Source organism: Camponotus vicinus, unplaced genomic scaffold (genome assembly GCF_025532165.1).
Source record: "Camponotus vicinus isolate PSW18456_S1 unplaced genomic scaffold, iyCamVici1.0 SCAF_12, whole genome shotgun sequence".
Lineage (NCBI taxonomy): Eukaryota > Metazoa > Arthropoda > Insecta > Hymenoptera > Formicidae > Camponotus > Camponotus vicinus.
In genome coordinates this window covers 6,937,655-6,962,697 of record NW_028141948.1, presented here as the reverse complement: position 1 = coordinate 6,962,697, position 25,043 = coordinate 6,937,655, and the positions used below count along the sequence as shown (strand labels likewise).

At 31.3% G+C, this 25,043-nt stretch overlaps 4 protein-coding genes across 10 annotated transcripts; 3 read left to right on the top strand and 1 right to left on the bottom strand.

Annotated features, from left to right (window-relative positions):
* Positions 1-4,297: 4,297 nt before the first annotated feature.
* Positions 4,298-6,124, top strand: LOC145963412 (uncharacterized). The gene is made up of 4 exons (XM_083085330.1): positions 4,298-4,816; positions 4,922-5,271; positions 5,352-5,625; positions 5,716-6,124. The coding sequence occupies exons 1-4, from the start codon at positions 4,476-4,478 to the stop codon at positions 6,077-6,079; spliced, it is 1,329 nt and encodes a 442-aa protein (XP_082941456.1). The 5' UTR covers positions 4,298-4,475; the 3' UTR covers positions 6,080-6,124.
* Positions 6,125-6,426: 302 nt separating this feature from the next.
* On the top strand, positions 6,427-9,945 carry LOC145963415 (protein transport protein Sec23B-like). The gene is made up of 6 exons (XM_083085332.1): positions 6,427-6,701; positions 7,359-7,611; positions 8,385-8,596; positions 8,692-8,941; positions 9,023-9,679; positions 9,776-9,945. The coding sequence occupies exons 5-6, from the start codon at positions 9,640-9,642 to the stop codon at positions 9,913-9,915; spliced, it is 180 nt and encodes a 59-aa protein (XP_082941458.1). The 5' UTR covers positions 6,427-6,701; positions 7,359-7,611; positions 8,385-8,596; positions 8,692-8,941; positions 9,023-9,639; the 3' UTR covers positions 9,916-9,945.
* Positions 9,946-10,082: 137 nt separating this feature from the next.
* LOC145963409 (uncharacterized) lies at positions 10,083-20,554 on the top strand. Of its 7 annotated transcripts, XM_083085326.1 has the most exons (12): positions 10,083-10,229; positions 10,287-10,642; positions 13,836-14,019; positions 14,091-14,261; positions 14,711-14,806; positions 15,208-15,297; positions 16,447-16,521; positions 16,966-17,202; positions 17,385-17,605; positions 18,736-18,895; positions 19,264-19,376; positions 19,573-20,554. In XM_083085326.1, exons 3-12 carry the CDS (start codon positions 13,836-13,838, stop codon positions 19,585-19,587), a joined length of 1,362 nt encoding a protein of 453 aa, XP_082941452.1. In that variant the 5' UTR covers positions 10,083-10,229; positions 10,287-10,642; the 3' UTR covers positions 19,588-20,554. The 7 variants fall into 7 exon arrangements, 6 of the variants coding, with proteins under 6 accessions (XP_082941452.1, XP_082941449.1, XP_082941450.1 ...); XM_083085327.1 differs by lacking the exon at positions 10,287-10,642 and having other exon boundaries at positions 10,085-10,229; XM_083085325.1 differs by lacking the exons at positions 10,083-10,229; positions 10,287-10,642 and adding an exon at positions 13,257-13,396.
* A 487-nt stretch (positions 20,555-21,041) lies between these two features.
* Positions 21,042-24,104, bottom strand: LOC145962417 (uncharacterized). Its single transcript, XM_083083474.1, has 4 exons — positions 23,741-24,104; positions 23,212-23,523; positions 22,869-23,034; positions 21,042-22,613 (listed from the first exon to the last, which is right to left on the bottom strand). Exons 1-4 carry the CDS (start codon positions 24,102-24,104, stop codon positions 22,049-22,051), a joined length of 1,407 nt encoding a protein of 468 aa, XP_082939600.1. The 3' UTR covers positions 21,042-22,048.
* Between the last annotated feature and the right edge of the window lie 939 nt (positions 24,105-25,043).

Below are 25,043 nucleotides of genomic sequence, written 5' to 3'. Positions count from 1 at the left end.
GTATATTTATTATTCGGCACTGTCCGTATTAAGTATAGTTATATAAAAAGTGAATGAACAAAGGCTAGAACGTGCTCTTAATCTTGCACTCGCGTGACTTGCTAGCGAGAAGAACTGAAAGTATATTATAACTAGATTGGTAACAACCATAAAAGAAATTAGTCTTTTAAAGCATAAATACGAGCACACATAGATTTACTACTCTAACCCCCCTCTATCGATGTGTGCAATACTATTATATGTATTCCTCTCCCTTTTATTCTAATTGTAACATAGAAATATATTTGAAATGTTTATCTTTGGATAAAGATTTGGTTAAGATATCTGCAATCATTAGCTCTGTCCTCAGATATTGAATGGTTATTACTTTCTTTTCTACAAGTTCCCTAGTAAAATGGAAGCTAATATCGATGTGTTTGCTCCGTTTGTGAAATACGGCATTTTTAGATAATTCAATAGCACTCTGATTGTCGCACCATACGTTAATTGAATCTTTTACAAATTGTTCAAAACCCATATATGTTAAGAGTCTTTTACATATATTATTTCACGTGACAGTTCTGCAAGCGCAGCATACTCTGCTTCCATCGTTGATAAAGCCACTGAAGCCTGTTTTTTAGACTTCCAACTAACTGGACCATTAGCTAGTATGATGATATTTCTGGTACATGATTTTCTGTCTTCAGGATCTCCTGCCCAATCCGAGTCGGTATAAGCTGTGAGAGCGTTTTGGTTTCTAGTGTACTTAATACTGTAATGTGATGTTTCCTTCAGGTATCTTAATACGCGTTTTGCCAAATACCAATGCATTTCTCCTGGATCGACTCAAGGTACTAGTTGCGAAAGCTATGTCTGGACGTGTTGCGTTTGCTAAGTACGTTAGTCCGCCCACTAGCTCCCTATATGGTCGGTTTTTCATTTTTGCTCTTTCCTCTTCAGATCTCGGGCTCATTTCCTTCGTAATTTTTGTATTTGCATCTATAGGCGTTGATACTGTCTTCGCATCCTCCATGTTAAATCTTGCTATTAACTCTTCGACGTATCTCTTCTGCGAAAGATGAATGCTTCCAGTTAAACCTTGTCGTTCAACGCCGAGAATGTCATGTATTGGTCCAAGATCCATCATTTTAAAAGCGGATTTCAATTTTGACTTTATAAACTCTAGTCTTCTTATTTTCTTTGAAGCTAGTATTAAATCATCAACGTAAATCAACATAATGACTCGATCATCACCTTTATCAAAAACATATAGACATGGGTCGGCCGTTGTGCGTTTACCTCCAATATTTATAATATATTTATTGAATGTTTTATACCAATCACAACCCGATTGCTTTAGGCCATATAAAGGTTTAATTAACTTACAGACTTCTGACTCTTCGCCTCTCTGTACATACATTTCAGGCTGCTCCATATACAGGGTGAGCCATTTTAATTAACGCACGCAATTATTTCGGAAACAAAGCATTTTAGAGAAAAATGTTTCAGACAAAAGTTTTATGGTTTCGAGGGGGCCATAAGATGGTATCATTGGTTTGACCTTGAAGAGTTATTTGAAGGTCACATGAAGGTCACCTTCAATTTCTTAAATGGAACCTACTATTTATCATTGCATATTCTTGTAGCTTATCTCGAGAGCTTTCCAAAACACTATAATTAAGTACCTTTTCGTTAAGTACTTTTTGAGTTATGAGGCTTGAAATATTTTCTTAATTTTACATAAACCGTAAAATATCTTGTAAAATATTCATTTTTCGATTATCTTACCTTAATACTTTTACGTACAAAATAATGAGAGGAATCAACTGGTGTAAAGAAAACACATAGTTGTTTTGAAGAAAAAATATATAATTTGCAATTAACAATTCCATATTTTTTCTTAAAAACAACTATGTGTTTTCTTTACACCAATTGATTCCTCTCATTATTTTGTACATAAAACTATTAAGGTAAGGTAATCGAAAAATGAATATTTTACAAGATATTTTACGGTTTATGTAAAATTAAGAAATTATTTCAAGCCTCATAACTCAAAAAGTACTTAACGAAAATGTACTTAATTATAGTGTTTTGGAAAGCTCTCGAGATAAGCTACAAGAATATGCAATGACAAATAGTAGGTTCCATTTAAGAAATTGAAGATGACCTTCATGTGACCTTCAAATAACTCTTCAGGGTCAAACCAATGATACCATCTTATGGCCCCCTCGAAACCATAAAACTTTTGTCTGAAACATTTTTCTCTAAAATGCTTTGTTTCCGAAATAATTGCGTGCGTTAATTAAAATGGCTCACCCTGTATATCTCGTCGGATAACTCGCCGTGGGTATAAGCTGATATAACATCCATCTGGTGGACATGCATTTCTTCATTTACAGATGCTGCAAGAAGAGTTCTGATGGTTTCATATCTGGAAACCGGTGCAAACGTTTCTTCGTAGTCCACTCCTTCTCGTTGCATATGTCCTCGTACGACCAACCTAGCCTTAAATTTTTCGACTTCGCCTTTTTGGTTAATTTTAGTTTTAAAGACCCAACGATTTGATAAGATCTTTTTATTTTCCGGTTTAGATACCAATATCCAAGTCTTATTTTCTACTAAATTTTTATACTCACTATCCATGGCGGCTTGTCAGGCTTCACTGTTATTACCACTTAATGCGTCTGGAACAGTTTCAGGATCTGGAGTCTTTGTATTGCCTTTTTGATATATCTTCCTTGGTCTACCTGGCTGACCTGTCTTCAATAGTTTTGGACGTCCTCGTCCACGGCGAATTTCACTATCCTCTTCGTTAAATATGTCTTGTAATCTAATTTCTGATTCTTCTAGATTTCTATTTTCACTATTTTCTTCCTCATATTCTTGATGTTTCTCTTCTTCCTCTTGAGATTCTGATTGCTCCAATAATGTGTTAATTGTATTTGTTTCTGTATCCTCTGGTATAATCAAAAGATCTTCTGCTGATATGTTGATCAAATCTTCTTTCTCAAGGAACCTTACATCTCGTGCCTTGATTACAGTTCTTGTTCCTGGTTTCCAAAGGCGATATGCTTTGAACTCTTCCGAGTATCCGACTAGAACGTATTCACCTTTCGGTTGAAATTTTCCACGTCTTCGTGTTTTGTCTAATACAATTGCTTTGGATCCTATAACCTTAAAAAATCCAACGTAGGGTTTGCGTTCCGACCAAGCTTCGAAGGGCGTTTTACCATTCAACGTTTTCGTTGCACATCTATTCCGAATATATGTTGCCGCATTTATAGCTTCTGCCTATAAGGATTAAGGGAGGTTACCTTGTAGCAATATACACCTTGCCATCTCAACAAGTGTGCGATTTTTGCGCTCTGCAATTCCGTTTTGTTGTGGGGTATACTCAACACTCAGTTGATGCAAAATTCCTTCACTCTTCAAAAAATTCTTGAAATCGTTTGACAGATATTCCTTTCCGTTATCCGTTCGTAGCTTCTTAATTCGTTGACCAGTTTGTTTTTCGACTTTTAGCTTATAATTTTTAAATGCTTCAAGAACGTCCGATCGATTCTTCAACATTGTAGTTTCGGTGTACCCCGTGCAACTATCTATAAAAGTCACGAAGTATTTAGCGCCACCAAGAGATTGGGTACTTATGGGACCGCAAATATCCGAATGAACTAATCCCAGCACGTCTTTCTCGCGATAAGTGGAACTTTTAAATGGTTGGATGTGTATTTTACATTTGGCACATACCTCACAATCAAGTTGATTTAGGTTAGTTGTAAAATTCATGCCTTCTACCATTCCTTCTGCTCTCATTTTCTTAAGATCATTAATATTTATATGTCCATACCTTTGATGCCATTTCAACACATTTTTACCTTGCTCGCTCTCTGCCGACATAGCTCGATCTATCTTCTCATCGACGACATACAGTTCATTTCGTTTCGTGGCTGTCAAAATTGTGGAACCATTTTCCTTGTTTATGAACGCTCGTTTCTCCTTAAACGTTACCGAATATCCTTTATCTGTAATTCTTGACACCGATAATAAGTTATTTCTCAGTCCCGGTACACATAATGCATTTTGTATTTTTACCGATTTATTTCCGGATCGATTTGTTCTCAACTGTAGATTTATATTACCTGATCCGATCGACTCTTCGATAGAATTTTCACCAGCTGTAAATACCTTCGATTGTTCGTCTTTATTAATAATATCAAATTTTCGTTTATTATTGCACATATGCCTGGTCGCACCACTATCGAGGCACCATACTTCCGATTTTGTGGTTAGTTCCGCATTAGTGTGGGTCCACACCTTGCTTTAAGTGACGAAAGCTTTAAGCCGTAATCCGTATGCTTTAAGTCGCAAGATACAACCTTAAAGACAATAGTCCACAATATTTATACGTCTAATTCCATAACGCATAATGCATAATGTTTATTTTCTCGTAGATAAGTGTGTGCTTTCCTTAACCTTATTTACATTACGAAGGAATAATGCCGCAAATAATAAAATACAACAAACGAAAACGTTTATTTATCCTTGCGTGTGTTGGAAATATATTTATATTTGAACTCTATTTATATTTAAAGCGACTAAAAAAATTCAGTGGTCGGCGTTGGTGGGTGCACCCTTTAATTCTGGAGCGTGGGCAACTGGGAGCGTATGAGACTGTTTTTTTGAGATACAAACATACAGATCATGGAAAGTTTTTCCGATTTACGCGACTCACAGTTGAACAATTTGAAGAACTTTTAACAATCATCACAGATGATATTCAAAAACATAGTTATAGAGAGTTTTTAACTCCAGAAATTCGTTTAGCCATCACACTTAGGTATGTTGTATTCCATTTGTGACTACTTTTTTTGTATTATTTTGTTTTATTATTTTGTATTATTTTGTTTTTCATTTTGTTATTAAATTGTATATTGGTTTGTAGTTACTTAGCATCTGGCAATAGCATTGTTAGTTTATCAAACTATTGGAAGATAGGCAAGTCTACTGCATATGAGGTGATTCGAGAGACATGTGAAGCTATATGGAAGTGTTTGAAGGGTACTCATTTAGCACCACCTTCCACGATAGAATGGAAACGCATAGCAGATGGATACTGGTCAAGATGGAATTTACCAAACTGTTGTGGAGCTTTAGATGGGAAGCATATCAGATTACAATGTCCACCAAAATGTGGCTCCCAATTCTTCAATTATAAGCAATATTTTAGCTTTGTATTGATGGCACTCTGTGACAGCAAATATTGCTTTACATGGATGGAAGTAGGAAACTATGGTACGTTGTAATATAGTATAAAAATGACCTTTCTTTCTTAATTTGATTGTTTCTTATTAATAACTTCAACATTTTTTTAGGATCTCTTCCAGACAGCAGTATTTTCAGTTCCTCTGCATTTGGTATAGCCATGGAGGAAGGGTCTCTTAATTTCCCAGATCCAGAACGGTTGCCTGGTAGTAATGTGTTTGTTCCCTACTTTCTTGTTGGCGATGAAGCATTCCCATTACGCACCGACTTAATGAGACCATATCCAAGAAGAAATCTCCTAAGCGAGGCACATCGAATTTTTAATTACAGGCTATCTCGTGGAAGACTCACAATCGAGAATGCCTTTGGAATTTTGACATCAAGGTATTTCCATTAACATAATAGTATTGACAATGAACTATTATATAAAGACAGGTAACTCAATCATATTTATTTTTATTTTAATTCTAATAGGTGGCGAGTTTTACGCACCACTTTGGCTCACCATCCTCATAATAGTGAAAGCATTATTCTTGCCACAGTGTGTCTTCATAACTTTATTATGAAAAGAGAAGAACACCTGCAGGGATTCAAACAATATTGCCCACCTTCATATGTGGATCACGAAGATGACAGTTATAATATAGTACCTGGTGAATGGCGGAGAGATCCTTTCTGTAACTACCTCCAGAATATTGGTCGATTAGGAGCAAACAGAGGTGCATTAGTTGCAACTCATCAGAGAGACACAATCGCAGAATATTTTTTGAGTGAGGAAGGGAAAGTGCCTTGGCAGTGGCAAACTATTTACAGAGGTTTTGATATAAATATGCCTTAGTTTCATTTGTAATAAAAAACAGTAAATAATATTTTATCATTATTATATTATAATAATTTATTATATATATATATATATATATATATATATATATATATATATATATACCCACACAACATGCATGTCTTGAAGACGTCTTAAACATGTCTTTCTTATGACGCCTTTAAGACTTGTCCAATTGACGTCTTTCTGATGTTTTTAAGACATTCAATTTAAGACGTATTTTTTTAAACGTCTTAAAGATGCCTTTCTTATGACGCCTTTAAGACTTGACCAATTGACGTCTTTCTGATGTTTTTAAGACATTCAATTTAAGACGTATTTTTTTAAACGTCTTAAACATGCCTTTCTTATGACGCCTTTAAGACCTGACCAATAGACGTCTTTCTAACGTCTGTAAGACATTCAATTTAAGACGTATTTTTTTAAACGTCTTAAACATGCCTTTCTTATGACGTCTTTAAGACCTGACCAATAGACGTCTTTCTGATGTTTTTAAGAACATTTACTTTAAGACGCCATTTTTAAGATGGCCGCGGTGCCAGGCCAGCCAGGCATTAGACGGGATCGAGTTGGAAAATAAATTATTCCATTTACCAAAGTTGAGCAGTGCTTTGCACAGGTAAGAATTAATGATATTTAAAGCCGGGTCTGCAATGGCCATAGCATAAGGTTGTAAGATGTAAGCGAAATAACCAAATCCATTTCCTATGGATTTCGTGCGTTCTACGGTGGTCTCGCATACGCAGTCACGGAAGAATTCTGCGTTCTTAATTCTTATTGCGCGTCCGCCGTAGAACATACATAGAGCCCATTCTACAATGGCAGTAACAAGACTGTAGGAGTAGAGATTAAATCGTTTTTAGTGAAGTAAAGAAGAAGAAGTAATGAAATAGACAATTCTCATTTTGTACTACTATTACCTTAGAGTACTAATGAGAATTTCTATTTCGTTACTTCTTGTCTTTACTTCATTAGAAACAGTTTATTCTTTACTCCTACAGCCTTGTTATTGCCATTGTAGAATGGGCTTAGGGCGTGTTCCAAAATTCACTATCAGCGCTGAAAATCTTTAGTTCACGTTACGTATATTATATATTTTCATCGCTGGCAGTGAATTTTGGAACATGGCCATAGTAGGAAATGGATTTGGTTCATTTCGCTTACAACTTTATGCTACGTTATATATATATATATGTATATGTATGTATGTGTAAAAAAATTAAACTCTATATTGTAAAAAAATATATTAATTATCTTTTGTATATTTTTTTTGCAGCATTATGACAACATATGAAGATTTTATTCAACAAAATTTTATTCAACAAGATTGTGACGGTGTGCGTTCCATAAATGGAATGCTTGGCCATCATCGCGTATTGATACTACTAGACTAGTTGTACTATTGAAAACTTTGTCTCAACCAATTAAGGAACAAGTAGATCTTCCGCCAATTCAATATGATCCAGTTTTATGTACAAGATCTACATGCAGAGCTATTTTAAATCCATTATATCAAGTAGACTATCGTGGTAAGTAATAAGATATTATAAATGAATAGAACAAAAATCATTTTTTATTTATCACAAGAAACATTTTGAAAAATATTAAAGTAGTTTATTTCTATTAGAAATTAAAGTATATTTTAATGTGTTTCTTTATTACGATGTATTTACATTCATATTCTTTATTATTCTTTATACTTCATTTAAATTCGTATTTTATTTAATGCATAATTCTCTTGTAATTTTCTGTCTATATCATATAAGATAATTTAAAAAATCAAATTATTTATTAGGAGCATATAGTATTCATAAAAATATTGTAAAGGTATTTTTATATTTCAATAAATTCTAAATTTGTGTTATCATTATATATTATTTTTTTTAAGTTACATTATAATACACATATTGTGAGTTATATTAATAATTATGAGAAAAAAACTTTGCAAAAAGAATTTATGAGGAAATTCTTCGAAATAAGAAACAAAAGGGAAATATATTTAAATGATCAAAATGTATGCATTTATTTGAATAATAGTGTTATATATGTGTTATATATGTTGAATAGTTATATTATGAAACAAATATTTTTGATTTTACTTTTTTTAAGATTTGATTCTTTTCGAACATTTTTTTTATTATCATTTATTGACATTACATAATTTATTATAGTTTTTATTATATATAAATTTATGATATATATATATATATATATATATATATATATATATATGTTACTTATATATTACTTTAAATATTATTCTATCTCAGTCCAATTGTATGTATTTATATGTATTATTTAGCGTGCCCAATGTTTGCCATTAATATTTTTACTTTTTGCGGATACATATGTCTGGATGATGAAGAATTAGAGGCACTTAAAGATTCATTACAAATGTCATTGTCTCTGCTTTCACTCAATGCTCTTATTGGTCTTATCACATTTGGCAAAATGATTCAAGTTCATGAATTAGAAGCACAAAGGATCTTCAACCAAAAGTTCAAGATATGTTAGGTACGAATAGAATAAGTCCCAAGTTATATTTACTATATTAGTCATTGTTCTTCATGATTACTTTATTGCATTTTATTCACATTACATTTTGATAGGTATAGGTAGACTAATTCCTGGACAAAATCCAAATCAAGAGGACCTGGTGCGTATCTATTGCCAGCTGCTAATCGCTTTTTGTAACCAGTACATAAGTGTGATATGAGACAGTTCGACAGATCTTTTAGGAGAACTGTAACGTGATCCATGGTCTGTTGGGCCAGAGAAACGTTCATTGCGATCTACAAGTGTGGCATTAGCAGTCGCCACGGGTCTCTTAGAAGCTAGTTATGCAAATACTGATGCTAGGTATTTATATGTTGTAATATGATGTATATATGTTATGTTTTTCATTGTAATCCTACATATAATGCTATCAATGTATTTAAGGATTATGCTATTTGTTGGCGGACCATGTTCTCAAGGACCTGGCCAAGTTGTAACTGATGATTTATGACAACCAATCAGATCACATCATGATATTCAAAAAGATAATGCTAAGCATAAAAAGGCAATTAAGCATTATGATACACTTGCATCACGTGCTGCAACTAATGGCCATAATAGATATTTATAATAGATATTTATTTTTGTGCTCTTGACACCAAACTGGTTTATTAGAAAGGCGACAATATTGCAACTCTACTGGTGGTCATATGATGATGGGGGATTCATTTAATTCTTCATTATTCAAACAAACTTTTCAACGAATATTTGCTACAGATGCCAAGGGTGATTTGAAAATAGCATTCAATGCAATCTTAGAAGTAAAAACATCTCAGAAAATTAAAGTTCCTGGAGCAATTGGATCTTTTGTATGTCAGTGGGAGAAAGGATCAAGTGTTGGAGTACTACAAGAAGTAGGCTTACTTGTCAGTGGAAATTTTGTTCATTGACACCATCTACAACAACAGCATTATTCTTTGAAGTTGCAAATTAACATACAGCCCCAATTCCGCAAAGTGGAAGAGGCTGTATTCAATTCATTATCCAATATTAACATAGTAATGGACAAAGGCGAATTAGAGTTACTACTATTGCAAGAAAGTAAATATATTTTTTATTATACATTATATGTATATCATAAATATTTATAATATCATAAATAATAATATAATATCATAAATATTTATGATGTTATAGGAATATCTTTAATTATCAGTTGGGCAGATGAATCATCATCTTTGCATCATGTAAGCATAGAATTTGAGGAAGCAACAGCTGTTTTTATATCACGTTTAACTGTATTTCGAGCAGAAAGTGATGATGGTCCAAATGTTTGAAGATGGGTTGATCATATTCTGATTAGACTTGTTAGTAGTTTCTATCATTAAAATTGTGCCCAATTACACTTAATATAAAGCTTAAACTTTATATATTTATACATATAGATTTACACATAAATATATATTGTATCTATTTTGAGGTGTAAAATCTTATTATTGCAGTATCAAAAATTCGGAGAATATGCAAAAGATGATCCAACTAGCTTTAGATTGGCAGAAAATTTTTCCTTGTATCCACAATTTATGTATCATTTACGCAGATCACGTATTCAAGTATTCAATAATTCCCCAAATAAAACTAGTTTTTATAGGTAAGTTGTTATTTGTATAAAACACATGATATATTTAAAACTTATTGATTCTTTTAGGTCTCATATTTCATATATCAATATATATTTTTTGACATTCTTTTTAACTGAAAGAAGAAAGGAGCATCTCAGATAAAGTTTTCATTTATCTTATGATAGCAGCATTTGTCATAAGTTGCTAGTGCATGTATTGCAAATATGCAATAATGCAGTTATTTGAAATTAAATTGAATGTTGCACACAAAATGGACACAGTATATATTGCGAATACACTAGCAACTTATGACAAATGACTGCTATCATAAGATAAATGAAAACTTTATCTGAGATGCTCCTTTGTTCCCATCTTTCATCGAGTGCGATTGTGATTGTGGTTGTGCAAGCTGAAGAAAATCTTTCGATTCGAAGAAATAAAGGTAACGTAAACTACGAATAGATAGATTTTAGTATTGATAAAGTTTCGAAACAATCGGTGTATGAAAATTGAAAATGGTGGTCGTTCTATATACAAGGTGTCCCATTTTAAATAACCTCAAATATTTCTCAAATAATACCCCACACAGCAATCTATATCTCAGACGTAAATCAGATATCATTTCGTCAATAAATTTTTGTTGTATTTGAGATATCTTGATATCTGATATATCTTGAATATCTTCAGAATATCTGATATCTTAATTATCAAAATATCTATTAGAATATTTTGATAATTAAGATATCAGAATATCTGATATCTTAATTATCAAAATATTCTAATAATATTTTTACGAAAATATAATCTTTTCTATCTGATTTGTTGCAAGATCAGATATCATATCTCAGTTGAAAAAATCATACATTTTTGCAATCTGGAAGATATCTTATAGATATCCCAGTCATATCTGAGTAGCATTATTTAAATCAGATATTCTGATATTTAGATATCTCTTAGATCTCTCTATGATATATTTTGCTGTGTGGGACGTTTTACAGAAAAATTCGTTTCAGACAAAAATTCGTTTCAGACAAAAGTTATATAGTTTCGAGGGGGCCATAAGATGTTACCATTGGTTTGACCTTGGACAGTCATTTGAAGGTCACGTGAAGGTCACTTCAATTTTTTTAAATTGCACCCCCTTTTTGGTTCCATTTAAGAAATTGAAGGTAATGCCGAAGTATAAGAAATTCAGAGATTTATCTCGAAGACAACAAAACAGACGATTGTTATCACAAGAACGAAAGAGAAATGTTACTGCCATTTCGATAACGAAAAATTGGCAAGACAATGTTATTGCTAAACACAATTCTGTTCATATAGAATGCTTCGAAAATGAGAATTTTGATACAAATAAATCTCCTTTGCAATCAGTAGATGTAGTACACGAGCAATTACATGATTCCGAGAACATTGAAAATATGCATGATTTTTTTTCAACATGTATTGCAACAGACAAAGAAAAAAACACTTTACAACAACGCTTACGTACTTGGGCTATAGAATATAATGTTCCACACACATCTGTAACAAGTTTATTGCGGATTCTTCGAGAAGAAGGTCTCCAAAATTTGCCTAGCGATGCGAGAACCTTTTTACACACACCCACAGAAACGATTATTCGTGAATGCGCGAGTGGTCATTATTTCCACTATGGTCTGGAAAGAGCATTACGGGAGCGCTTAGAACATTATGAAAGTACCAATGATTTGATAAAAATTAACGTTAACATTGATGGCTTACCTCTTGCTAAAAGCTCAGCAAGTCAATTATGGCCCATACTTGGGCAAATATATAATAACAATCAATCTACAGAACCCTTTTTAATTGGAGCATATCACGGTTATAAGAAGCCTACGAATGCGCACGAGTTGTTAGAAGAATTTTGTGAAGAATATCTACATCTGCACAATGAAGGATTTTCATTCAAAGAAAAAAAGTATCAAGTAATAATCAGAGCTATTATTTGCGATGCTCCTGCCAAATCCTTTGTAACGGGTGTTAAAGGACATAATGGTTATTTTGGTTGCACTAAATGTTTTTGTGAAGGAGAATATTATAACCATAAGATGGTTTTTCTGCAAGAAAATGCACGATTACGTACAAACAATAATTTCCGCAATAGAGAAAATGAAGAACATCACGTTACAGTATCACCATTCGAATACTTGCCTATAGACATAATTAACAGTTTCCCCTTGGATTATATGCATGTAATTTGCTTAGGAGTAATGAAGAAGATGCTGCTTCTATTGATGAAGGGGCCCCATAAATCGCGATTACGTGCGGCACAGATAGAAGCATTATCCAAAGACATTTTAAATTTGCGTAAATTCATACCAATTGAATTTGCTCGTCGCCCACGAGGACTTAACGAATTAGATAGGTGGAAGGCAACAGAATTTCGATTATTCCTTCTTTATTTGGGACCTATTGTTTTACAGAAATATTTGGACGCTGATTATTACAAACATTTCTGTGCTCTACATATTGCTATACGTATATTATGCCATCCTGAAGATTGTTTACGTAACAATGAATATGCTACTGATTTGTTGAAATATTTTGTCAGAACATTTAAAGTATTATACGGAAAAGACACTATTGTTTATAATATACATAATTTAATACATTTGTGTGAAGATGTAAAGAGATATGGATCTTTAAATACATTCTGCGCTTTTCCTTTCGAGAATTTTATGAAAGAACTCAAGAAAATGTTACGCAAATCAGAAAAACCATTGTCACAATTGAACAACAGAATTAATGAACGCGCAATAACTAAATGTGAAAGTAATTTTAATAATAGCAACGTAATAAATATACCGCTACTTCTACATCCAGATGGAAGAAATATGCCCTTAGGATGTGTAAATTCACACAAAAGTATGAAATTTGCAAAATATTTGCTGACGACGAATTCTGCAGATAATTGCTGTTATTTAAAGGATGGATCAGTGTTTTGCATCGAATATATCGGCTACAAAGATAACATACCTATTGTTGTTGGAAAAAAATTTTGTGATCTTCAGTCCATTGCAATGTATTCTTGTAATTCCCAAGACATGAATATTCATACAGCAACGCGGCAAACAAGTGTGGAAGTAGTATCAGCAACGCAAATTGATGCTAAAGCTGTAAAAATATTTTTCAATCACATGTATTATATAATGCCTCTTTTACATTTGTAAAAACAGTGAGTAGTGTTACCTTTATTTATATGCATATAGTACTACATTTATTTTTATGCAGATAAATGTTAAAAGTTATCAAAAATCTTCGATTTTAATCTTCCTTTTTCTAACGACTGTAACGTGAAAAATATTTTTTTTGGATATTTTCTCTTATATGCCAAAAATAACGCCAATTTTATTGCCATCACTTTTTGATACACTTAGAGCTTCTGCCCACAGGACGCGGAAACGCTTGCCACGCGGCAAAAAGTGACGCAGTAATCAATCAACGTATTGTTGTCCTAGCGTTTATTAGCTACCGCGTAACTTTTTCCCGCGCGGCAAGCGCTTCCGCGTTCTGTGGGCAGGAGCTCTTATTTGTATATGTGTAATATATTTTTTAGCATTACTGAGGAAAATGATATTCAACATTTAATCAGTACTAAAATTTAACAATTTCAGATGTATTATGTAATATTTTTTGACGATTGGTGCTCCATAGTACCTGACGTTTGGGTAAATGTTAAGGCAAGAACCTTCAAATGGCCACCAAAAGAAATAAACGTCAGAAGAGCTGTTCAGAAAAATATTTTTCCCTGTGACGACTGGGATGTTCAACAGTATAGACGCATTGTAGGGCCATATGGTAATGAAACTGAAACTATGTAATTTTATTTTGGAAGAATTTTGTAATTACATCAAAATTATTTTGCATAGATTCTTATGAAACAGCCATACAAGCCGAGAAACGAGCAGAAACTGTATCCACATCCGATGAAGGACCAATGCAAGCACTAAGTCAAGGATATTCAATTATACAGGAACCACAAAAAAGAACAATTAAAAGACCACCGTTTCATGATGAACTTGAAAATTACAGCAAAACCGGTAATTAATTCTATTCATTTAATCGTTACCCAAGAAAAAAATGCGTATAATATGGTCAGATGTAAATATACATAATTAGATATGAAAAGATTTGACATATATATAATTTTATATAATCATACATAATAATATTCGAAAAATGATGTGATATGATCATATCTTTATTATCATATTCGACTAGATCTATTTATATATGAAAATAGATGATCAAATATTATTATATAAAGATGTGATCATGTCACGCCATTCTTCGGATATGATTATATAAAATTATATATGTTATCAAATCTTCATATCTAATAATTATGTATATTTACATCTGACTATATTATACCCATTTTTTTCTTGGATAGTGATAATAATTCTAATAATAATTCTACTTATTTAATTGTAATTATTTTATCGTTAATAAGAACAGTAAATTAAGTAATAGTATTTAACTTTGATAGAATATCTAAGCAAGAAAAAGAAGAATGCGTTAACGCCTCCTTGTAATTACGTACCATCTAATAATGTCAGCAATCTTCGAAACAAAGGATTTAATGGTATTTATGGTTTCAGTTTTTCTTCACGGGAAAAAAATTTGTCCTAAATGGATTTTGTCAATATCTGATCATGTCTTGCCAAATAGAGTCATATATGATATATGGTTATCATATATGACTGTATTTGATAATATATATCATATATACGACTATATTTGGCAAGACATGATCAGATATTGACAAAATCCATATATGACGAATTTTTTTTTCCCGAAAGTAGTAAAGTTAAGTTAACTGTATTCTATGGCTATGGTCAGGAAGATGTTATGAATGCTTCGAAAAATCATTCATATATCTTTATTTTCGTGGAATGTAGAACAAAAATAGAATAATGTTCCGAAGCATATCTAACGTTTCCCCGACCGCAGTCAAAGTTTAATAACATTAATAATATTTTGTAGGATCTACAGAAGAAACGAACCTCGTGCAAACGCCTTCTTGCAGTGGCGCACAAGTATCCGGAAATGTTACCAGTCTTAGTAACTTGAATGGTACGCATAATTATAGGATATACAGGGTGAGCCATTTTAATTAACGCACGCAATTATTTCGGAAACAAAGCATTTTAGAGAAAAATGTTTCAGACAAAAGTTTTATGGTTTCGAGGGGGCCATAAGATGGTATCATTGGTTTGACCCTGAAGAGTTATTTGAAGGTCACATGAAGGTCACCTTCAATTTCTTAAATGGAACCTACTATTTGTCATTGCATATTCTTGTAGCTTATCTCGAGAGCTTTCCAAAACACTATAATTATGTACTTTTTTGTTAAGTACTTTTTGAGTTATGAGGCTTGAAATAATTTCTTAATTTTACATAAACCGTAAAATATCTTGTAAAATATTCATTTTTCGATTATCTTACCTTAATACTTTTATGTACAAAATAATGAGAGGAATCAATTGGTGTAAAGAAAACACATAGTTGTTTTTAAGAAAAAATATGGAATTGTTAATTGCAAATTACATATTTTTTCTTCAAAACAACTATGTGTCTTTTTTTACACCAGTTGATTCCTCTCATTATTTTGTACGTAAAAGTATTAAGGTAAGATAATCGAAAAATGAATATTTTACAAGATATTTTACGGTTTATGTAAAATTAAGAAATTATTTCAAGCCTCATAACTCAAAAAGTACTTAACGAAAAGGTACTTAATTATAGTGTTTTGGAAAGCTATCGAGATAAGCTACGAGAATATGCAATGACAAATAGTAGGTTCCATTTAAGAAATTGAAGGTGACCTTCATGTGACCTTCAAATAACTCTTCAAGGTCAAACCGATGATACCATCTTATGGCCCCCTCGAAACCAAACAACTTTTGTCTGAAACATTTTTCTCTAAAATGCTTTGTTTCCGAAATAATTGCGTGCGTTAATTAAAATGGCTCACCCTGTATATGGATTATCTATGTGTGTGTGTGTGTGTGTGTGTGTGTGTGTGTGTGTGTGTATAAGTTGGGAAATGTGTGTATATATATATATATATATATATATATATATATATCACACACACACACACACACACATTTCCAAACTTACTGCAACGATAACAATGAACTTTATGTGATGACACTTGCTGCGAAGTATTACTTAAAGCTAAAATGAAATCCTATATAAATTATATTTTATATTTTGCAGAATATATGAGGAAGAAAAGTGTGCGTCTTACTTCTTGTGTGCAAGTACCCAGAAATAGCAGCCAATTTAATAAAGGTAAGCAAAATAATGGTATGTTTTTTTACTTTTCAGGAAAAAAAGAAGCTTATATAAAGAAGTGATTAAATACTTTGTGAAGTTCAATTAATGATTTGTTGTTAATAAATTGTATTTATTTATTTCTTATCTAATTAAACTATTCATGAAGTATATAGCCACTTGTTTATAAGCAAACTCTTATAGCAATATTTAAATTAGATTATGTTTATTAAAAAATTATCTTTTTAAAAAAGGGTGCTAAGTCCACATCAAAAACTGTTACATATACTTAAAAAATTTTCAAATTATTTTAATTTTGTGTAAAATATATTCTAGAAAAAATAATATAAAAAATTGCGTTAAATGAAAATTATATAAAATAGTTTACAATGAATGAAATTTAATAACACTGTGATGAACAGTATAACTAACAAAATGAACTCACAGACTTTATATTTACAGATGTTGACATTACTGATGAGGAATGGTTGAACGAAAGTTTAGTAGGTGATTACGTGTCTTGCGATAATGCTAATGTGCGTGATGATGGTAATGGGCTTAATAATGACAATGTGCCTGATGATAATAATGATGATGATGATGATATTGGTGACAATATGATTAGCCCTGATAATGTGCTTGACGGTGATGACATGACAACTTTCAATGCCAACGGCAATCATTTGGAAAAATGCTGTGGTATGTATTAAACTTTATTCTTTATTCTTCCTTCTTAATTATATCGTTATATTGTACTTATAATAGCAATATGTTATATGTACTTAATTTCGTATGTATGTACTTGTGTAAAATAACTAAACAGATAATTTTAATGATACTTATAAAGAGAAATAAATATTTTTCTTTTTTATCTTATACAGATGCGTGTCGTACCGAACAAAAAATTATTAAAAATCTCATACAAAAGAATACGAGACAGTTGGAGATAATAATAAATTTAATAAATAACGCAGGACCAGCTAATACAATATATAATAATGACGAAGTCCAATTATTGCCGGAATTTCCGCTATCAACAGTTGACGAATTTTTCAAATTTGACACGGATCTCCAAAAGGACAGAGAGATTCGGAAACAATTAGTGAGTACTTTTCTGTTTTTGCGTCCATTTCTTTTTTCTTCTTCTCTCCATTTTTAAATGTGAAATAAATGTATATTTCCATAATTCAATCAACAACAAAAATTCTTTTGTAGAGATAAAAGTAGAAGACAAAATCTAGATATTGAATATACTGGGTGTCACACTAATTAATTCCTCTCATTATTTTGTACATAAAAGTATTAAGATAAGATAATTGGTGTAAAAAAAACACATAGTTGTTTCGAAAAAAAAAATGTAATTTGCAATTAACAATTACAATTTTTTCTTAAAAATAACTATGTTTTCTTTACACCAATTGATTCCTCTCATTATTTTGTACATAAAAGTATTAAGGTGAAGTAATCGAAAAATGAATATTTTACAATTACCTCACCTTAATACTTTTATGTACAAAATAAGATATTTTACGGTTTATATAAAATTAAGAAACAATTTCAAGCCTCATAACTCTGCAAGTACTTAATGAAAACTAACTTAATTATAGTGTTTTGGAAAGCTCTCGAGATAAGCTACAAGAATAATAACGCAATGAAAAATAAATGGTTCCATTTAAGAAATTGAAGGTGACCTTCACATGATTTTGACAACGCTATTCAAGGTCGTGCTAATATTACTGTGCATTATTTGAAACCCTATAACTTTTATAGGAAACATTTTTGTCTGCCGTTCTCGGTTTTCGAGATATTCGGCTGATACGGGTGGTCTGACACACCCCGTATATATATATATATATATATATATATATATATTTATTTATTTATTTATTTATTTATTTATTCATATAATAAAAACAATTTTGAAAAATAAAATAATGAAAATAATAGGCTCAACATAATAATAAATTACTAAGGGGTAAAAAGGCAAATAAAAATCAAAAGACACGCGGTTATTAGTGCGCAAATTTAGATATATAGTATAAAATATTTACTTAAATTTACTTAAAGCGTAATATATAACATTCTTTTAAATTTTATTACAATTTTTGCTGCCTTTTGTCGCTTAGTAATTTTGAAAGAAGCTCTTAAAATATATTAAATTCATGTTTCCTTTTTCTTCAAGCGGCTTAAATTGAAAATATTATTAAACATTTTTGTAACATTCTGTTATAGAAAAGGAAAATTGCAAAAATTGGAGGAAACACTTTCGTTCACAAGACAAGGAATATTATAAAATACACATTATCGGATGAATTGTGCCGCAAATTATCATGGACAGGCCAAAAAGGATCAACGGCAATTAAGGACACAAGTTTTGTCACAGTTATTATGGGTAATTATTATTTCTTTAAGATATATTTTTATTTCTCCTTTTTATGTAATATTGTTTAAAAATAGTTGCACCTTTAATGTATTCGAACATCAGTATTCGAGATAGTATCTAACATATGCTTAGATGTAACGTGCACTTTTAACTTTAAATTTTTCTTCAGAATTATTAATAAGATCTTACTTCAAATTTCGTTCAAATATTCTTCTACACTTTATACTCTTTCCAATTTTTTACGGATCAAAATTTTTATATTCTTTCCAAAAGTTGCAAACGTTTATAGCTATACTTTACTTCATGACTACCCTATTCTAACTATTGGAATTAAAGCACAAAATATTTTAATAATTATGTAACAAATCGTTTTTCAGCATACGTTTCGGACGACGAAAAAAGTAATATGCACGATATTAAAAAGACCATCCAAGAATGGTTACGACATGCGGGAGATCGCCTCAACTATTTAAGGAACAAGGAGAAAAAGGTTGGTAAATTATTGAAAATTCCATACGATATTATTTAAAAAACAATAGGGCTGTATAATGTTGCTGCATAACATTTTTAGTGTTGAAAATGAGAAAACATTGAAATTAATATATGTTTTTTAATATATGTAAATGTATATCTTAAATCATATTTCACTTATCTATTTCAATTATCTTTTGTATATTTTTTTACAGCACTATGACATATGAAGATTTTATTCAACAAAATGAAGATTGTGACGATGTGCGCAATGGAATGCTTGGTCATCATCGCGTATTGATGCTACTAGACTAGTTGTACCATTGAAAACTTTGTATCAACCAATTAAGGAACGAGTAGATCTTCCGCCAATTCAATATGATCCAGTTTTATGTACAAGATTTAAGCCTACGGCACACGGTACAATTTTTCGTACTGGATTTGATAAGATTTAGTAAAATATTAGAAATGCTGCATTCTGATTGGTGCATTTTTAGTATTTTACTAAATCTTATCAAATCCAGTACGAAAAATCGTACCGTGTGCCGTCGGCTTAACATGCAGAGCTATTTTAAATCCATTATATCAAGTAGACTATCGTGCAAAATTATGGATCTGCAATTTTTGCTCTCAGAGAAATCCTGTAAGAAAAAATTCTATCCATTTTCTTTTAAGCTAAATCATTTTAGCTAGACTAGAGTTTAACTTAATTAGATTTAAGCTAGCAATTATTCAATTTTGGAAGTAAATTCAGCAGAATAGTAAGCTATAGGTCCTTGATAAAAATGACTAAAATAATATGATTTAGATTGTACAGATCATAAGATTTCAATCTTGTATTATAGTATGTATGTATATACACAGCATATATATGCTATACACATAAATGAATAGAGTAAAAATCATTTTTTATTTATCACAAACATTTTGAAAAATATTAAAGTAGTTTATTTCTATTAGAAATTAAAGTATATTTTTATGTATTTCTTTATTATGATATATTTACATTCATATTCTATTCTTTATTACTTCATTTAAATTCGTATTTTATTTAATACATAATTCTCTTGTAATATTCTCCTCTCTATATCATATAAGATATAATTTAAAAAGTAATCGTAAATTATTTATTAGGAGCATATAGTGTTCATAAAAATATGTATAAATATTCAAAATATAATAAAGAAATGAACTTAAGATGAGTTTTATTATTTATTATAGAATAAATCAATAAATCAATGCAGCTATTTTACCGACCGAATTACGCACGTCTAAAAGTCGTCTTAATTGAAATGTCTGAGACGTCTTTATAACATCCTGAGTGAGACATTTAATTATGTCTTGATTGGGACGTCTTGAGTGAGACGTCTTAAAACAATGCCCGACAGATATCTTAAATCGGGACATAAGACGTCTTAAAGACGTCATAAAGATGTAATTCTGATAACTTCTTAAGACGTCTTTAGAAATTTCATGACGTCTTTAAGACTTCTTTAAGACGACATAATGTTGTGTGGGTAGTTTATTTATAATGTATATTATAATTATTACATTATAATATAATATAATAATTATTATTATTATAACTAGCATTTTTTTTCTAAAACAATTTCAATATCTTTTATTAAATATATATATATTTTAAAAATTTGTATAATAAACTTTGAAAAAAATTGTACAATAAAACATTGAAAAAAGTTTTATTTTTTATTTTATGACTAACACATTTTCCCTTAAACTATAACATTACAATACTTGTAGACATATTTTTGTACTATTATTACTATATCTATATACTAAAATAAAAATCACAGTATATGTCAACACAAAGATTACTAATAATAGATATTAATTTTTATTACGAATTAACATTTCTGGTAAAAACAATTTTGTTCATTAGCAAAATAAATACTGTACTTTTGCATAATATAATGAAAAATTTTAAAAATTAGAAAAATTAATTAATCTTCCAATATTTTAGTTAAGGTTCTTTGAAATAATACTTTGAAATAAAAATCTTTGAAATAATAATTTAAAAGATTAATAATAATATTAATTATTGTTAAAATAAAAATTATTTCATAATTAAAAATAAAGATGTATAACAATTAAAAATAAAAACAAATAGTTCTTTGGAATGACACCTTTAGAAAGAAATCACACTTTGGCAGAAAATCAGGAAGCAGAAGCCAATCAGAACTCTCGCTGAGAATAAGCTTATTAAGGAAAGTAGTAAGATTATGATAAGGTTACTACCAGTGCGAGTTCTGATTAGCTTCTACTTTTTTGTAAAGATATGAAACTTCCCTTAGAATATTAATAATATTCTTGCTAAAATAAAATTATTACATAATTAACATTTATTATAGGAACGATTTTGTTCACTAGAAAAATAAAAATGTATCCTTGTATAACATAATTAAAATTAAAAACAAATTTAGAAAAAAAATTGACTTTTGATTTTATAATCAAGGTTCTTTGGAATGGAAACGTATTCATCGATGACTATGTTTACACGTCACCTTTAATCGGATTTTATAATATTCGTAGTTCTAAGACTGGCTAATCATAGCCATTCCTCTGAAACTCTGAAGAATGGAACGGTTATGATTGGCCAATATCTTACAACTACAGATATTATTAAACCCGATTAAGAGTGACGTGTAAATATAGTTGATGGTACAAGTTTACCTATTTTTGATATTTGCTGATAACGTTCATAACAGCCATAAAACATTCCATTTCCATTTCAGCTAAAACCTTTTCAAATGCTGCTTCTATAGCAACAACAAAAGGATGCATCTTTTTTTCTTTATTCGTTTCATTTAGAGTATCCTGTGTGAAACATGTCGCCATAGATTGGATGGCAGACGAAGACTTTGCAATCAGCAATTCTAGATTATTCTCTTTATTCTTCTTTTGTTGAGAAAAGGTATCCAATGACGGGACAGCAGTTTTATATTTCTTGGACGGAAATCCAGCATTCTTTTCATCACTTTCATTTAATTGTTTTTTCTTATCACCATCATTGTTTGTCATGTCAATAAAAACGTTGTCTAAATCATCCGATACAATTTTTACAGGCGAGGAACTGCATGTATTCCCTTCTGCATCGTACTCGATTGATATTTCGTCACTCACCAAATCGAGTGAAGATGGTGATGGTGATATCACAAAATTTTCAGAGTTTGAAGATGAACCGCTTGGTGGTGTTGACAGTCCAGAGTTATGTGAGAAAGTCATGGAACCTCGAGTTCTGTCAAAAAAATTCTGGAAATTAATATTAGGGCATACTTTAATACATAGAGAAAGTTGTAAGTCATAAAAGGTTTACTGCGTAAGTGATGTTATGTCCAACTATAACAGTTTCTTAAGTTATGTATCATATACAATGGAAAAGAAATCTTTTCTTTTTTTTCGACATTCTACACAGTATATCTTTTATGACTTACAACTCAGTAAAATAAAGGATCTTTTTGTACCATATGAGAATTATAAGAATTTTATTTACCTTCTATGTTCAATGTGAGGTATGAAAAAGGACATGGCTGGCATTAAATCCCAAGTGGTCATTTTCACTCCACCTCCGGAACCACTGGGCGGTTTACGTTTGATCTCCTGCAACTTCCTTTCTAACTGGTTTCGAAGTTGGTTCCATCTATTTTCTGCTTCTTCTCCTGAAATCAATAATTTTTCAGTATGTTAAAGGTTATAATGAACCTAATATACATTATACCATGGATATGTAAAACATCTAACTTAACCCTAACCTAAATTTAATTCACGTTACATATTTAAGACATAAATAGTCAATAATTTTTATATAGAAAAATAGAAATATAGAAAATACTTGCCAGAAGTTGCACCACAACATGTACTAATGACTTTCCATGTATCCTTTTTCACTTCAACATTCTTGAAATCTTTATGCTTTTTATTGTATAAATATGGATTGCTTTTCACAAGAGCGGCCAAAGCTTCATCATTAATATGTACAATGTCTTCAACAACATTTTCGTTATACAATCGCTCATTTTTTCCACAAATTGTGAAACGTCGCACCAAAACACTTTCCGCCCGCGATGATGTATTGGGCTCTATGCTTTTAACTTTAGCGTTAAAAAATGGATTTGACCATTTCCTTTCCGCCCTACGTGATCCGGCTTAAAACATTGTTACGCCCGGACGTGACGTCACTTACGTACTGCGCCTTAGGGCTTACAACACATTAAAGCAAGGTTGTGGACCCACACTTACATGCAATCGCAGTTAGAGCGTTATCCGTATTGCTTGATTTATTTTGTTTTTGCTTTGCGCGGCAATCGCGACTCTTATGCCCGATTTTATCGCAGTTAAAACATTTTCCGTCAAATCTTTGTGTACCTGCCTTAGTACTGCCATCTCTCATATTTACGCGTGAGTTCATGCGCGGTTGTCTCCCGCGATTGGAGCTCCCTCTCGCCAATAACGCGTCGCTCTTCTTGTCGTTGTCGCACGTTTTTGCATCTCTATCGTTTTGCCTTGCCTCCTCTTCCTTAAGTTTTGCCTTTAGTATTTCAAGCGTTGGTATCTCGTCACGTGATTCCATAGCTATACTAAAATTTTCATACTCTTGCGGTAATGAATTTAACAGCATTATGGACAGTAGTTCTTCTGGAATTTCAATGCCTGCCTCCTCTAACTGTCCTGCCTTGTTCGTAAATTCGTTCACATGTTGCGCGATTGATAAATTCGACTTCTTTTCCATCCTCAATAACTGCTTATATAGAGTTGCCTTTCTTACAGAACCTTTGGATTCGAAAATTCCTTTGAGGCAATCTCATGCTCCTTTTGCCGTCTCAGCCTTTTTCACATGATTCAGTTGGCTGTGTGAAATGCTCAAATTTATTAGCGCTAGAGCCTTCGAGTCCTTCTTTATCCAGTCGTGAGCATTTTCTGGCGACTTAATTTCTGTGCCATCAACATATTGCCATAAATCATTGTATACGAGTATACTTTTCAGTTGTACTTTCCATAGCTCGTAATTACTTTCCGTTAATTTTTCGATATTGGAAAGACTGTTTCGAAAAAAAAAATGTAATTTGCAATTAACAATTACATTTTTTTCTTCGAAACAATTATGTGTTTTCTTTACACCAATTGATTCCTCTCATTATTTTGTACATAAAAGTATTAAGGTAGGATAATCGAAAAATGAATATTTTACAAGATATTTTACGGTTTATGTAAAATTAAGAAATGTTTTCAAGCCTCATAACTCGGAAAGTCCTTAATGAAAACTAACTTAATTATAGTGTTTTGGAAAGCTCTCGAGATAAGCTACAAGAATATGCAAAAGTATATAGGGTATCCCATTTAAAAAGTTGGAAGTGACCTTCACATGACCTTCAGGTGACTCTTCAAGGTCAAACTAATGGCACCATCTTATGTCCCCCTTGAAACCATACAACTTTTGTCCGAAACATTTTTCTCTAAATTGCTTCGTTTCCAAGATATAAATTTGTAACACTTTACGTGGGTCACCCTGTATATATATATACATATATATATATATATATATATATATATATATATATATGTATATACAGGGTCTCCTAGACCACCCGTACACCCCTTTTCCTTCAAAAACTAAGCATTTTAGAGAAAAATGTTTCAGACAAAAGTTGTTTGGTTTCGAGGGGGCCAT